Source organism: Pelophylax lessonae (assembly GCF_965119305.1).
Source record: "Pelophylax lessonae genome assembly, chromosome: 5".
Lineage (NCBI taxonomy): Eukaryota > Metazoa > Chordata > Amphibia > Anura > Ranidae > Pelophylax > Pelophylax lessonae.
Genome location: NC_138772.1, coordinates 541,484,873 through 541,501,381, shown reverse-complemented (window position 1 = coordinate 541,501,381; position 16,509 = coordinate 541,484,873). Strand labels below are relative to the sequence as shown.

Here is a 16,509-nt window from a genome sequence, read left to right as displayed (position 1 = left end):
AAATTCTCCAGAACTCAATCCTATTGAGCATTTTTGGGATATGCTGGAAAGTCAAGTCCGTTCCATTGAAGGCCCACCTCGCACCTTACAGGACTTTAAGGATCTGCTACTGACGGCTTGGTACCAGATATCACAGCATATCTTCTGAGGTGTAGCCCATGCCTCGTGGGTCAGGACCGTTTTGGCCGCAAAAGCCACCCACTCAATATTAGGTGGGTGGTCTTAATGGTATAGCTGATCGGTGTGTGTACTCTGACTTTTCATTCACCTGTTTGCCTGAAGTTCAACACTAAAACCCAATTTTCACTGTAAGTCTGCTAAATTTATTCCAAATGCATCACAACAAATGCTGCTCAAAATCATAGCTTGTTTATTTTAGAAAGCAGTTGCAGCCTGAGTAGAAAACGATGCCCCCTGCCTGCGTGCTACAGAAAAGGATCCTTGCTCTATGTGTGGAAGCAGGGGTCTCTCTGCAAAGGTCCAACATGCCCCTAGCTGTGCTAGAGCTCTGTAGACATCAGGGAGCATGAGCTTTGCTTATTTGTTTACACAACACACACCGACACACGAGGTGTGAACAGGACACAAATGTGTTCTATGTGCCATTGCGTTGAGCCTTCGTTGATCAATGCAGCTCAATACACCTTGTGTGAACGAACCTTTAACACTCTTTTGCGGCTTGTTAGTAATTTGTAAATAGAATAGTTTTGGCCCACCTCACTTCCGGGTCTTACTGGCTTTGCTGGGGCATCGAAAGCCATTGGCTCCCAGGGCTGTCAATCAAAGCCAACGATGAGGGTGTGGGCGGCAGGGCATCTATTGACGCAGACAGCGGGGCTCGGGAGTGAGCACGCACGAGTGCTCCCATGGGAAGTGGCTTCCCATGGAGGCACTGGACAGAGAGGAGAGGCCAGGAGCACCGGGGGGGGGGGGGTAACCCTAAAAGCGGAGGTTTGCGGCCGCTCTGTGCAGTTCTGTTGCACAGAAGCAGGTAAGTATAGACATGTTGGTTTTATTTTTTTGTACTTTAACAATTGCTTTAAATGTATTGCTGAAGTACCTGAATTCAACTTGATATGAGCCTCTTGCAGTTCCTTTATAGAAGTGCTTTGACTGAGTGTCTCCTTGGTTTTCATGTACTAACAAACCTCTTGATAGAAGAGAGTAGTGACAGAGAAAAGCCAATCAATCTGCTCCTTCTCCTTTATTGCCCAGTCACCGGCTAAAGCTGGCCATAGATGGATTGAAATTCGGCTGGTTCAGCAGGGACTGACTCGAATTTGATCCATCTATGACTGTTCCTGCTTGACTGAAATTGTTCGAATGATCCTCTTCCATCACAAGGGACTTTTGGAAAACCTTTGTCTATCAGCAGCTTGCAGCCATTTGGCTGCAGCAGCTGATCAGTGTATTCTGACATTGGAGAAGTCCCATTGTCAGAATACAATGGCAAAGTAGGGAGGATTCCTCTATCCACCTCACTTGTGTGGATGGGGGAATCTGTTTGTAAGACAATCCGACTGCAGGTAGACGGCACTGGAACCTGGGCACAGGTAAGTACAGGATTTTTAAAAATAAGCGGCTACGGTATTTGTAGCTGTTGACTTAAAAAAATTAATAAATTTAAAAAAATGAAGTTTGCAGCAGACAAAAATCAGGCCACCTGTCCTGCGAGACAGGGCTGTGCTGTACAACAATATAAATCCTTTGGCAGGTAAAAATAAAACACAAAAAAACACTTAGTGCCGGGTCACACTTATGCGATGCGGGAAGGCTGCGAATTCGCAGCCTGTTCCCGCATCGCAAACGCACCCCTGGCAGTTCACACTGCCATATGCGATACGCTGGGGCTGTCAATGAAATGTTAACGACACCCCCAGTTTGATCGCATATCGCAGTGCGATCTTTACAGTTCGCACAGGATCGGATCGCACAAGTGTGAACCACTGTGCGATCTGATCCTGATGCGGCTGGAAAAAAGGGTCATGTGTGACTTTTGTGCGGGTGCAGTGCGAATTTAGCCATACAAAGTGTATGGCTGAATTCGCACCGCACAGCCGATCGCATGTAATGAAGGAGCAGTGCGCTCCGATATTACATGCGATCGCCGCAGCCGCAAGAATGTGAACCGGCACTTATATTTATCTAATTTGTGTGTATATAACCGTTTTCCTGGAGTTTGGCTTTAAACAATTTCAGTCAGTAATTTAGAATTAAGAAAAGCCTATTGACCCTTTTCTAAAGCATATAGTGACCCTCAGTGCCTGGTATAGAGCTGGATAGAGCCAGAAAGGCAAGTTTCTTCCCATCCTGCTTTCTATCAGATTGACATGTCAGAACACAGATGGAATGTGTGGAAGTGGCTACTCATGGACCGCCTGTGATCAACTGGAAAGCTATTTTCTGCTTTCAGCAAGGATAACATTTGGGTTTTATGGTCTGTGGCTTTCACTTATTTAATGATTGTATTTTATTTCAGTTCTGTGCATTCTCCCTCCAGTGGCTTCTCGCAGCATCTCTGCAAAGCTACCACTGGGATTAAAAGAAAAGCCACCAAACATTTTTTTAATCAGCTTGAGCAGATGGACAGATCTGCTTTCAGAGAGATGAACAGAAAAGCTCAATTGCCTTGCAGTGCAACAAAGTAGGCAACACAGCATGTATATATAGTGAGCAAACAATGACTATAAGAGCCGGTTCACATATGTGCGGCTGCGGCGATCGCATATAATATCGGAGCGCACATCTCCTTCATTACATGCGATCGGGTGTGCGGTGCGAATTCAGCCATACACTTTGTATGGCTAAATTCGCTCTGCACCCGCAGTAAAGTCACAAATGACCCTTTTTTGAGCCGCATCAGGATCGGATCACACAGTGGTTCACACTTGTGCGATCCGATCCTGTGCGAACTGTCAGATCGTACTGCGATATGCGATCAAACTGGGGGTGTCGTTAACATTACATTGACACCCCCAGCGTATCGCATATGGCAGTGTGAACTGCCAAGGGTGCATTTGCGATGCGGGAACAGGCTGCGAATTTGCAGCCTTCCCGCATCGCATAAGTGTGAACCGAGCCTTACACATTAAAATGTGTTCATAATATTTATATACGGGGTATAATATATATATATATATATATCTGGTCAGATGTAAAAGTATATGGTAAAGTTAACCTTCTTTTGTGAAGAAACTGGAGGAAGTACTATTACACTACATAACCAGAAATAAGTGGACACCCTCCAGATTGAGTTTAGGTGCAGAAAGCCAGATTCAGAAATACATGTTTTGAAAAGGTTAGTGAGGAGAAAGGCTTCGTTCACACAAGCGGTTGTAAAGGCTAATTTTTTTCCCCTACAATAATAAACATGTTCTACTTGCCTACACTTATAATTGCACAAAGCCACCATGAACTTCCTCTTCAGGTTCCTCACTGACGCTCTTGGCTCCTCCTCTTCTGTGTGTGCCACCTTAGCAAGCTGTTTGCTATGGTGGAACACCTGCAGCCTTACTCCCGAGCCGGGCTGCGTGTGTTCATAGACACACACAGCCCTGCCTCTCACTCCCTCCTTACAGGATTTGATTGACAGCGGCAGGAACCAGTGGCTCCCACTGCTGCCTCTGTGGCCTGTAAGGAGAGGAACTGAGACCAGTGCCGCTGCAGATTGGCACAGCGCTGTATTGAGAGAAGTCTCCGGTAATTATACAGGAAGGTAGAGGGAGTGATACCAATACTGGAACATGTTTTACCTTAAAGCAGTAGCGCACCGCAGCATAAAAAAAAAAAAATCCTGCAAGGCAATTGTATAATGTGTTTGTATGCATCGCATACTAGCACATTATGAAATATTTTCTTTGGAACGAAGCCCTCCAGCAGCAGCCTATCTGGGGCCGCGATGACGTCACGCCCACTCATGCCGGACCATCAGAGCGCTGGTAATGTCACTGGCTGCATGCAGTGTGAATATCTCCTTTAGGAGATATTCACTGTACCTACAAGTAAGGCTTATTATAGGCTTACCTGTAAGTACAGCTTAAAAAAATAACTTTACTACCTCTTTCATGCAGGTAATGCATTAAGGTTAAAAAAAAGCATTGCCTTTGTAACTCGTTTGGGCGTACATCCTTGTGAGGACATGCACTGACTGTGAGGACATAACTGTTGCTCCCAATTTGATATCCTTGTGGGTTCGGGCGTGTGTCCCCGAATGCAGACCGTGTTTGTTCAGGGCAGTGCAGCCGCATCCACACAACTGTAAAATTGGGAGCAGCGGCTGGGCCCCAATTGACATGAATAGGTCTACCTGCATGGTGATGCACGGCACACCTGTGCATCCCCGAGCTGGTAAACACGGCCCTCACATGGGTGTACACTGTAGTACCCCTGTGTGAAAGAAGCCTTAACAGCATTTTGACCTCAACTCCAGTAAACTCTTTTGGGATGAATTGTAATGGATTTGTGAGTCAGCTCTTCTCCTCCAATGTCGCAAATGTTCTGTATGCTTAATTGGCACAAATCTTGAGGGAAAGCCTTCTCAGAAAAGTAGAGACTTTTATAGCTGCCAGAGTGGGGGGTAAAGGGATTAGCTCTATATTAATGACCACCATTTTGGAATAGTATGTCTAACCTAGGATCTGTCCTGGGACCAATCATAAATGACCTAAAGGATGCGGTATCCAGCACAATCTCGGTTTTTGCGGATGATACAAAGCTAAGCAGGCAAATATCATCTATACAGGATGTGGTAACCTTACAAGCAGACCTGAACAAAATAATGGGGTGGGCAACTACATGGCAGATGAGGTTTAATGTTGAAAAATGTAAGGTAATGCACTTGGGTGTCAGAAATATGAAAGCAAGTTACTCGTTTGGGGGGGGGAACCTCTGGGTGAATCTAAGATGGAAAAGGACCTGGGACAACAGGCTTGGCAGTGGCATGCAATTTCAAGCCGCTGCAAGCAAAGCCAACAGAATACTGGCATGCAGTGGCGGCCCGTCCATTAGGGGCACAGGGGCGCCGCCCCCCCATCCATGCATCTGGCCCTCTATACTACAAGCAGGGCGCCGGATGCATGGATTCCAATAGGGGATTTTTTTTTTCAAGCAGGTGATTAGAGCCAGAGGCTCTAATAATAGGCTTAAAAAAAGGGTGGGCTCGGGGCGCAGAGCACTGCGCTCTGAGCCCACCCAGTTGTATGGCAATAGTGAATAAATATTTGCTATTGTCACTTTGATTCTCCTCCCGGCCAATCAGGAAGAGGGTTGTGAGACCCCCTTTCCCGATTGGCCAAAAGGAAAAGTGACTTACTGGTCAGGAAGTGGGAGGAGACATACGGCTGGAGGAGCAGCACAGTGGCCCAGCCATCCAGCACTCCGCAGCTGGGACAGGAGGAAGGAAGAGGTAAGGAGGCAGGCCGTTCGGGGGGGGGGGGGTGGGGTTAATATGGTGTCCTTCCTTCAGGAAGTGGAGGGGAAGGGAATTCACTCCAGAGATGAAGCGATTTTTCTCCCACTTTACAAGTCTCTGGTCCGGCCACATCTTGAATATGGCGTCCAGTTCTGGGCACCGGTCCTCAGAATGGATGTGCTGGAACTGGAGAAAGTCCAGAGAAGGGCAACAAAGATAATTGGGGGAATGGAGGGCATCGGCTATTAGGAAAGACTACAAGCATTGAACTTAAGCCCCGTACACACGTACCGATCGTTGGCCGAACGATCGGCCGTCTTTTGTCCAGGGCTGTCGTGTCTGTTGAAAATTGCAAAAGACTGCACATGAATTTTGTCGGCCAACAGCAGCCGACTGCAGAAGTGATGTCATGTGATGGTTAACTTTCCGTGTGTTTTGTCTTTTCTGAGCATGCCCAGTCTTGCAAATCTGCTGTCTGTCGGCCGAATTCTGTACTGACTGGTGAACAATCGGCCGTACTCGTGTTGGCCTACAAAAATTTTAAAGCATGCACATCAGATTCTTTTCGGCCGAAAGTGCGCTGTCGGAAGCATCATACTAACAAGCCTACAATCGGTCGTCGGCCGAATCTTTACGGCCAACAATCGGTACGTGTGTACGGCCTTTATTCTCTCTGGAGAAGAGACGCTTGAGGGGGGATATGATATCAATGTACAAATACTGTACTGGTGACCATAGCATAGGGAATAAACTTTTCAGAGGGAATACAATAAGACACGGAGCCACTCACTAAAACTAGAAGAAAAGCGGTTTAACCTTAAATACGTAAGGGGTTCTTTACTGTCAGAGTGGTAAGGATGTTGAATTCTCTTCTATCAGCAGGGAGCATCGACCGTTTCAAAAAGCTATTAGATGGGCACCTTAAAGACCACAACATACAGAGCTGTACAATGTACGGTTAACAGTAAGCACGCACACACCCACCCCCCCCCCTTACACACACACACACATTATGCGATGAACTGGATGGACTGATGTCTTTTTTTCAACCTCACCAACTATGTAACACCATATAGGTAAGAAGATCAGGTTTGCACATATTTTGGTCTTGTACTAGGGGTGTAAATGAGCTAAAGCCTGAAGAAAAGAAACTTGCTGCCCAAATTAAGTGATGGTCTTGTGTGTGACTCCTACACATGACCCCAGGCCTCCTACTCTTAGGGCTCTTTCACACGGGCGTTCCTTTTTTTTTGCCCGATCAGGTCCTTTTTTTTTTTTTTTTTTTTTTGTAACGGACACGGATGACACTTGTGTCATCCGGTCCGTATGTCCATTTTTTCATCCCATCCGTTTGCGGATGAAAAACTGACATAATGCATGTCTATGTAAATACGGATGTCTGTGGATGACACCACTGACATCCGTTTTTGCTTCAGTTCCGTTTTTTGAAAGGAAGAAAAAATAGGGTTCTCCTCCGTTCAAAAAAACTGAACCGAACTGACAAAAAACGGATGTCAGAGGATGATCATCCGATGACATCCATATTTACATAGAGATATATTAGGCTCCTTTCACACGGCCGCTCCGTGTGTCCGCAAATCATCCCATCCGTTTGCGGATGATTTGCGGACATAATGTAAGTTAATGGCACTGCGGGTGTCAGCGGAATACCATCCGCTGACACCCGATTTTCCTCCTTTCAGTTCTGTTCCGTTTTTACGAATGGAACAGAACCCCATTTTTCCTTCCGTGTAAAAAACGGAAAGGAAGGAAAATCGTATGTCAGCGGTGTCATCCGCTGACATCCGCAGTGCCATATACTTACATTATGTCCGCATATCATCCGCAAACGGATGGGATGATATGCGGGCACACGGAGCGGATGACAGAAATGTCATCCGCTCCGTGGAAAAAAAAAAAAAAAAAGTCCCGCAGCGGACCTTTCACACGGAGCGGCCGCGTGAAAGGAGCTTTATGTCCGTTTTTCATCCGCAAACGGATGGGATGAAAAACAGACATACGGAACGCCCGTGTGAAAGAGCCCTTAGAAGGATAAGTCTATCAGGAGCAAAAACGACAAATATTCACATCTTCTATCTGATCATGTATGCACAGACACATGATATCTATGGGCACCTTTAAATATTTTAAAGGTCTCAATCCTTAAATTTTTGGGTAAAGTAGATTCGAGTTTGCCTTGGAAATTCTGTGACAATATGACAGAAGAGTGAACAGCCAGTGACAATGTATGTAACAGGATAACATGCACACTGCAACCCTTTAGTTAACACACTTTAAGATTTCTCTTGTTCAGCCCTGCAGGCTGATTAAGATAATTTACTCGATGTCCTCATCCACTTTAAACCGAATTGATGGTCAGATCTCTTCTTCCGGCTAATTGCACTCTGACAGCCAGCACCTTCAGCTGTCAGAACACCCAGCTAGTGGCTACTTCTTGTAGGATGCAGCCACTGTTCAGCCAACAATTTTCCACCCGGCTCCTTCATTTTTAAGGTTTAATATCATTGTGACTTGCCTAGCACTTTTCTATACATTCCTGAACTGCTAGCTGAGGAAGTAGCTTTATTTCATACACACTGTTATGGATTTCATATTGTATGATTTGTCTGTTGCAGGCAAAAACGCTTCGAAAGCTGATTCAGCAGACCTTCCGCCAGTTTGCTAACCTGAACCGGGAAGAAAGCATCCTGAAGTTCTTTGAAATCCTCTCGCCGGTTTACAGATTTGATAAGGAATGCTTTAAGTGTGCTCTGGGAGTAAGTACATGACAGAACCTGACTTACGTAAAGCTCCAGGCGGATGTCTAATCTTTTAAACCATGCAAATTTTAAATGATAAAACTCAAAATTTAATTTAACTTAATGCCTGTATTTCTTCTTGTTGTTTAATTTGCATAGTTGCCTACACACTAGCTAAAATTACAGTTTGGAATGGTAGCGGGAGTGTCTGTACTGGCCGCCCAAACAACAGGATAGAGGCAGAGCTGGGATCATCTGATTGTGGTCTGCAGGTTAAAGTAGAACTATAAGCTAAACTTATTTTATTTTGGATAGAGCACAGAAGGGACCCCTGTCAGATTTTCTTCGCCATCTGTGTCCCATTGCGGAGATTTACCTTTACTTCCTGTCCCATAGCCAAACAGGAAGTGAGCGGAAATCCCTGCAATTTAGGGGAATTCCTTTGGGACCCCCAGGTCACCAGAACTACTGTCCCAATTGGAAGATTCTCTATTACCTTACTAGGGACAACACAAAATTTTGGACTTTTTTTACTTTCACTCTCAATGATAACAGGACAAATAGGGTGAATCTTCCCAAAGGGGGCACAGGCAGCAATGAAAACTGACAAGGGTTCTAATCCCTCTCCATTCTATCCAAAACTACAAAAAAAAAAGTTTTGCCATTAGATATACTTTAACCACATTAAGACTGCCCGCCGCACATTTACTGCGGCAGGCAGCCTCTCCTGCACGTAGCCCTCTGTTGATCGCGCACGTGGTTCTTGGGGCTAGCGCGCGGCGGTAGCATGCTCCTGCCCCCACTAGGTAGCGGGGATGCCAATGCACGGGGCCGGCGGCTACGATTGCCGCCGGGTGGCCACGATTGCCGCCGGGCTCCCGCTATCGCTCCCCGCTGAGAAAGGAGGACGGTCAGCTGTTGTAAACACAGCCGACCGTCGTTCTTCTCGCTGAAATTAACACAGAGCGCCTGTGATCCTTCTATATAGGATCACAGGTCTCTGTGGTCATTTCACAAGCCCATCCCCCATACAGTTAGAAAACACTTCCCTAGGCTCGCACTTAACCTTTTGATCACCCCTAGGTTAACCCCTATTCTGCCAATGTCATTATTACAGTAAAATTGCATATTTTTAGCACTGATTACTGTAGTAATGTCACTAGTCCCCCCCAAAAGTGTCAAAAATGTCAGGGGTCTGATCTGTCTGCCGCAATGTTGCAGTCCCACTAAAAATCGCAGATCGCCGCCATTACTAGTAAAGAAATAAAAATGACAAAGCTTTCCCCTATATTGTAGACGCAATAACTTTTGCACAAATCAATCAAAATACGCTTATTGCGATTTTTTTTTTTTTTTAACCACAAATATGTAGCCGAATACAGATTGACCTAAAAGGATGTCCAAATCAATCCAATAAAAGTGCAGGGAAAGAGGGGTCCACCACCAAATGAAGTCACTAGACACTCTTACCAGCAGTAGAGACCCGAAAGGGTCACACAGCGCCCAGTGTAAACGTAAGTGGACGGACGATGGGTGAAATCCAATCCCCTCTTTTAGCCTCCTATTGCTGCAGTCTGGAAGCTCCTTCAATAACCTTGTCACTCTCGGAAGACAAAGGCAAGAGTGCCCCTCATAGTGCAGTAATTCACTTCAACTTTTATTAGAATAAAAAAATGCAGCTTACATGAAAAGATCCAAGCAACAGCGTTCTGTGTAGTTTCCCACCAACAGGATGGCCGCCGCGTGCCTCGTCTGCGCATTTGCCAGCCGTCAGCCAATCCCGGCTCGTTTCGTCATACCTCTGACGAGTCGTATGACGAAACGCGTCGGCAATGGCTGGCGCATGCGCAAACGAGGGACACAGCAGCCATCTTGTTGGTGGGAAACCAACCATAGATCACCTGTATGTTACACAGAACGCTGTTGCTTGGATCTTTTCATGTAAGCTGTATTTTTTTATTCTAATAAAAGTTGAAGTGAATTGCTGCACTATGAGGGGCACTCTTGCCTTTGTCTTCTGAGAGTGACAAGGTTATTGAAGGAGCTTCCAGACTGCAGCAATAGGAGGCTGAAAGAGGGGATTGGATTTCTTTCACCCATCGTCTGTCCACTTACGTTTACTCTGGGCGCTGTGTGACCCTTTCGGGTCTCTACTGCTGGTAAGAGTGTCTAGTCCCTTCATTTGGTGGTGGACCCCTCTTTCCCTGCACTTTTATTGGATTGATTTGGACACTATTTTCTCTTGAGAAGTTTTTTGTACTGTCAAGATTGATCTTGCTACTATTGAGATTAGCGTGACACCTTCTTCTTCTTACTGTGATTTGGAGATATTGTATTCATATCTTGTGTCAGCTGCTTTTCATATAAGATTTTATTGTATCGATTTATGCTTTTAATATTAGCGTAGCAATTTTATATATTAATTACCTAAAAGGATGAAACATTTTTTTGGGGATTGTTATATAGCAGAAAGTGAAAAATATATATATTTTTTTTTTTTTTCAGAAATGTCGCTCTTTTTTTTGTTCATAGCGCAAAAAAATAAAAATCGCATAGCTAATAGGATACCACCAAAAGAAAGCTCTGTTTGTGGGGAAAAAAAGGAAATCAATTTTATTAGGGTACAGTGTCGCACGTCCATGCAATTTTTCGTTAAAGTCACACAGTGCCAAATCGCAAGAAATGGCCTGTACTTTAAGGGGGCAAATCCTTCCGGTCCGGAAGTGGTTAAAGGCCAACTTTCTAACCAAAACTTTTATTTTTTGAGTAGGAGGGAATGGGTTGTGTGTTTTGTTTTTGCTGCAGTCTTCATTGGAAATTTTTCTCTCACTTTCTGTGGCACAGAATAATGCCTCGTACACACGCAACGATTATCGGCCGACCGATCGGCCTCCTTTTGTCCAGAGTGGTGTTGTGTTGGTTGGAATGTGCCTAGACTGCACATGAATTTTCTCAGCCAACAAGAATCTACTTCAGAAGTGATGTCATGTGATGGTTGACTTTCCGTGTATTTTTTCTTCTCTGAGCATGCCCAGTCTTGCTCATCAGATTTTTGTCTGCCGAAATCTGTACTGACTGACCGAAAATCGGCCGTTGTGTTGACGGCCAACAAATTTTATAGCCTGCACACCAGATTTTATTCGGCCGAAAAGTCTGAGTCGGTTGTCGAAAGCATCATACTAACAAGCCGAAAATCGGCCGATCGGACGTTGGCCGAAAATTCAAGGCCAATAATCGTTGTGTGTGTACGAGGCATAAGGCCCCTTTCACACAGGCAGGGACCGTTCAGATCTGCCTGTCCGTTTTTTTTGGCAGATCTTAACGGTCACCCCATGCATCTCTATGGGGCATCGTATGTCAGCGGAGACATGTCCGCTGACATCCGATCCAATCCGTCAAATCTGGACGGATGGAAACCCGATTTCTCTTACGTCCTCCGACAGTCGCCGCCGCCTCTAAGTCATCACTGTTGGGTATTGACTTCCGCTCCACAGGAGTAGCTAGGCATATAGACTTAGTCAAAAGACAAAAGGCATTAGCATATACACACCCATGGGGGCTGTCCCATCTGGTCCTATTTTCCATCCGTCCAGCGGATGAGAACGGACAGGCGGTCAGTTCTCATCCGATTCCCCCATAGAGAACAGCGGGGACCTGACAGCTCTGTCTCCGCACACAGCGCCAAGACAGCGCTGTCATCCGCCTGCTCTGCGGGGGATCGGCGGATCGATCCCCCGCTGAGAAAAACGGAGTCCTCCGATGGAGCGGACTGTGTGAAAGGGGCCTAAGAGAAACATGGGGGGTTATTTGCTAAAAGTAGAGAGTGCAGAACCTGGTGCATCTCTACATAGATCTGTTTCCAGTTGCACTCTAGTATGTGTGCACTCAATATTTTAGGTAAATCGACCCCATTGGGTCAGAGACAGCACAAAAAAACTTTGCGCCAATTCTATAGAATTATCTAAAATGGATTACCGTAAACCCCCCTCCATTGCGGGGATTACGTTCCGGACCCAGCCGCGAAAAGTGAAAATCTGCAAAATAGAAAAACCCTATTAAAATGCATTGTAGGCATGATTTTTTTACTGTCCCTGTACGTGTAAAAGCATTTTAAAGTCTTTAAACACACTTGTAAAACAATAGAAACTCATTTAACCACTTGCCGACTGCCTAACGCCGATCTACGTCGGCAGTCAGCCCCTCACAGGCAAAGTGACGTAGGGCTACGTCACTAGCTTGTGAGGGTCTAGGGAGCGAGCGCGCGCTCCCGTGTGGTCACGGACCCCCCCGCGCGTGTGACCGGCGGACCCGATGTCCGCCGGTCACTCGGCGATCGGCGGGGGAGAGGGAGAATGTCAGGCAGCTTGTGTAAACAAGCTGCCTGTCACTCTCCTTGCTGTTAGGATACTGATCACTCGGATCTAGTATGTAGATCCGTTGATCAGTGTCCATACAGCTCAAGCCCCAGCCAATCACAGTAGAAAGCACGCCCCTAGGGATACACACAGCCCCTCCCTCCCAAATAAAGTTAACCCCTTCACTACCAGTGTATTTTTACAGTAACAGTGCATATATATAGCACTGATTACTGTAGAAATGTCACTGGTAACCCCAAAAGTGTCAAAAATGTCAGTCAAGGGTCCGATCTGTCCGCCGCAATGTCGCAGTACCGCAAAAAAATCGCAGATCGCCGCCATTACACGTTAAAAAAAAAAACAAAAATGACAGAAATCTTTCCCTTTGTTAGTAAACGCGATAACTTTTGCGCAAACCAATCAAAATACGCTTTTTGCGATTTTTTTTTTACCAAACATAGGTAGCATAAAACAAATTGGCCGAAAAAGTAAAAAAATTTTGATTTTTACATTTTTTTTTGGGGAATTTCATATAAAAAAATGTGAAAAATATTGCTATTTTTGCAAAATTGACGCTCTTTTTTTGTTTATAGCGCGTGATCAAAAAATCGCACAGGTGATCAAATACCACCAAAAGAAAGCTCTGTTTGTGGGAAAAAAAGGACGCCAAATTCGTTTAGGTACAGCGTCGCACGACCGCGCAATTGTCCGTTAAAGTCACGCAGTGCCGAATCGCAAAATACCCCCTGGTCGGAATGGGGGTAAAATCTGCCGGGGCTTAAGTGGTTAAACACATAAAAGATACTGAGAGACAGAGCAAGAGCTATGGAAAACACAAAAATATTTCATTTTTAATGATTTATATAGTAAAATAACATTACAAAAAAAACGCAATATACCGGGACCGCAAAAACTGAACCGCGATGGAGTGGGGGATTACTGTATTACTAACCTTACTCCATGCTGTGATTCCGCCCATATTGAACTGTGTTGCAACTGTACTGTCTGCCCTCATGTTGCAAAGCGCTGTGCAAACTGTTGGCGCTGGGGGGAGGGAAGGACACACAATTGCAATTGTTTTATTCTTTCTCAGAGTTCTTAAAATATAAACTAAAATAAAATTCCAGTGACTCAGTAGTACTATTGAAGAATATGTAGATTCTAAGGAAAACTGCCCCAATGCAATGATATATTCTCTCACAATTCCTGAAAGAAAAAAAAAAAAAAGCGAAGTGTTTGTATAGGTAAAATAAAGAGACATACGGGTAGAATCCTGCCTAGACTGTGCAGATTGACAGGTGAGTCATCTTTAGGATTCCCTCTTGCCTGTTAACTGTTTTATTATGTGATTTTATGATTAAGATTAACTTCCCCTCCACATTTCTGGATGCAGCTCAAACCACAAGACTTCTCTGTTCAGAAATAAAAATGGTTTTCCTAGCATTTTGCACACTTATGTAATGGCATCTCCTAATTTCAGCCTATGTTTTCTAAATGGCAGAAAATGAGTCATTTACAGTAACCCAACTGTTCCTGTTTTTAGCAACAATTAACCCAGATATTACAAGCAGATGAGAATTTATAATGTATGTATGTATCACTGTAATGCAGCTTTTCTCAACCGTTTTAACCCTTGAAATGACTTTTGGAATCTTAGCGAATTCCTGCTAATATCTATAGCCTGTTGTACATGAGTGCGAATACAGTATCTCACAAAAGTAAGTACACCCCTCACATTTTTGTAAAAATAATCGATATCCGATGACCAAAATATTGGTATTAAAAAAAACGATATCAGTCAATCACTAGTAAGAACACATTACTCCCATGACCTTTGAAAAACACTATAAGCAAAGTGAAATTGTGGTAAAATGGCGTCAAAATCGCGTGCGTTTTCTTCGCCATTATCGGCACCTTTTTCTCTATCGGCAAAATGGCGAAAACACCATTTTCAGCCAATATGTTTCGTCCACCAAAACTTCAGTGCATCTCTACTGGCAGTGCTACTTTAAGGCAGCACTAAAAAGAATTTATAAATCAAGCTGTAAAACAAAATCTCCTAATCTGTCCCACTTCTCCTGTTAATTCTGTTGCACATCAAGAAAGTCCCTAATGTCCCTCATAATGTTTTATAATACTCGCCTGCTTGTTTCTTTCAGGAATGTATGGTGTCACGTGTGTCCGTCTTACTTATCACCCTTTGTTTTATTTTTCTTTCCTCTTCCGGTCACCGTTAAATTATCCTATTACAGTCCAGTTGGATTATTTCCGTGGAGTTGGCAATTGGCCCTGAAGAGGGGATCAGTTACCTTACCGACAAAGGATCTAATGTAAGTTTGTGGATTGATGGCGGGTTGTTTGTATTTTCTTTCACAAAAGTTTCATTGGATTTTTTTTGCAAAGGGGTGTATACATAGGGTCAAGGAAAAGGACAACTTTCACATTGCAGATAACCGAAGTAGAAATACAATGCAGTATTGTTACCAGGTGAAATAGACAAGTCAAATGTCAGTTGTGTGTACTTTTTACCATAAACGTACTGCGTGTGTGTTTCTTTTTTCCTTTAAACCAGGGATCCTACGGCCCTCAAACTGTTGCGGAACTACACATCCCATGAGGCATTGTAAAACTCTGACATTCAGACATGACTAGGCATGATGGGGATTGTAGTTCCTGAACTGGAGGGCCATAGTTTGAATACCCCTGCTTTAAACAAAGACACCTGAGGAAAGTGAGATAATCTATTATGCTGTAGGTGGAAGCTGGAGAAGAAAAAAAAAATGGGGGAAATGCATGCACATCATACTTACAGCTTTATTGAAATTCTCCAGCCAAGTGACCCTATTTGATGCTTTGTTCCTAACTACCTGTTCCTGGGGAGGAGGAGTGTCTCTAATTCTGCTCTTCTAATCACCAGTGTCACAGAAAAATGAGGGGTGAATCCAAAATATTAAGTGGTTGTAGAGGCTGAAGGGTTTTTAACTTCATGCATTATATGCATAAAGGTAAAAAACCTGTGTGCAGCAGCTCATCTGAGCCCCCTCTCGATCCAGCGATGTGCATGAGAGCCTTGGCTGTCCCGGGTCTGTCTCTTCTCATTGGCTGAGCCAGTGAACCAATGAAGAGAGAGCGGAGCAGGGCCGAGCCCGGCTCTGTGTGTGTCGTATTGATGTATAGAGCAGGGCTCGTGAGAGAGCATGCAAGAGTACCCCCATCTCAAGCGGCAAAGCAGGTAAATATAACATGTTTATTATTAAAAGATTTGTTTTTTTTTTTTTTTTTTATCACTTTAAGATGCCACTGGCACAGTAATGGAATGGAACTAATCCCATAGGAACACCTGAAACATTTGGCAGGGGGCACTCTTGCATGCTCTCTCCCGAGCCTTGCTCTATACATCAATAATTCACACACAGAGCCGGGGCTCGGCCCTGCTCCACTCTCTCCATCGGTTCACTGGCTCAGCCAATGAGGAGATACAGACCCGGGAAAGCCAAGACTCTCATGCACATCACTGGATCGGGAGGGGGCTCAGATGAGCTGCGGCACACAGGTTTTTTGCCTATATGCATATAATGCATGAAGGTAAAAACCCTTCAGCCTTTACAACCACTTTATATTTTGGAACTAATCCCATGGGAACACCTAAAACATTTGGCAGCTGTCAGAGGGAATATTCCTCACATTGAAAAGACATCCTCTCACTTCCTGTAAAGTCTGCAGAACAGGAAGTGAAGGAAAATCCCCCAATGGCAAAAAAAACATAAACGGATTTATCTCTCCTGTTCTCTATCCAAAATGTTTTTTAAAAAGTTTTGACTTCAGATCTGCAAACTTTTTTTTTTACATGATGTCCCTTTGTTTCCTCTAGCCAACCCACCTTGCGGACTTCACTCAGGTGCAGACCATCCAGTATTCCAGTAGTGAAGATAAAGACAGGAAAGGGATCTTACAACTGAACATTGCCGGAGCACCAGAGGTAACG

General features: G+C 44.5%; 1 protein-coding gene across 7 annotated transcripts in view; it reads left to right on the top strand.

Annotated features, from left to right (window-relative positions):
- Positions 1–16,509, top strand: part of PTK2 (protein tyrosine kinase 2) — a gene marked incomplete at its 3' end in the record, with an annotated part of 628,214 nt that overhangs the window by 315,342 nt on the left and 296,363 nt on the right. For all 7 annotated transcript variants that reach the window (XM_082257401.1, XM_082257399.1, XM_082257400.1 and 4 more), the window contains 3 exons: positions 8,047–8,187; positions 14,777–14,854; positions 16,396–16,503. In XM_082257401.1, the coding sequence (XP_082113527.1) occupies positions 8,047–8,187; positions 14,777–14,854; positions 16,396–16,503 (327 nt within the window). The remainder of the gene's footprint in view (positions 1–8,046; positions 8,188–14,776; positions 14,855–16,395; positions 16,504–16,509) is intronic.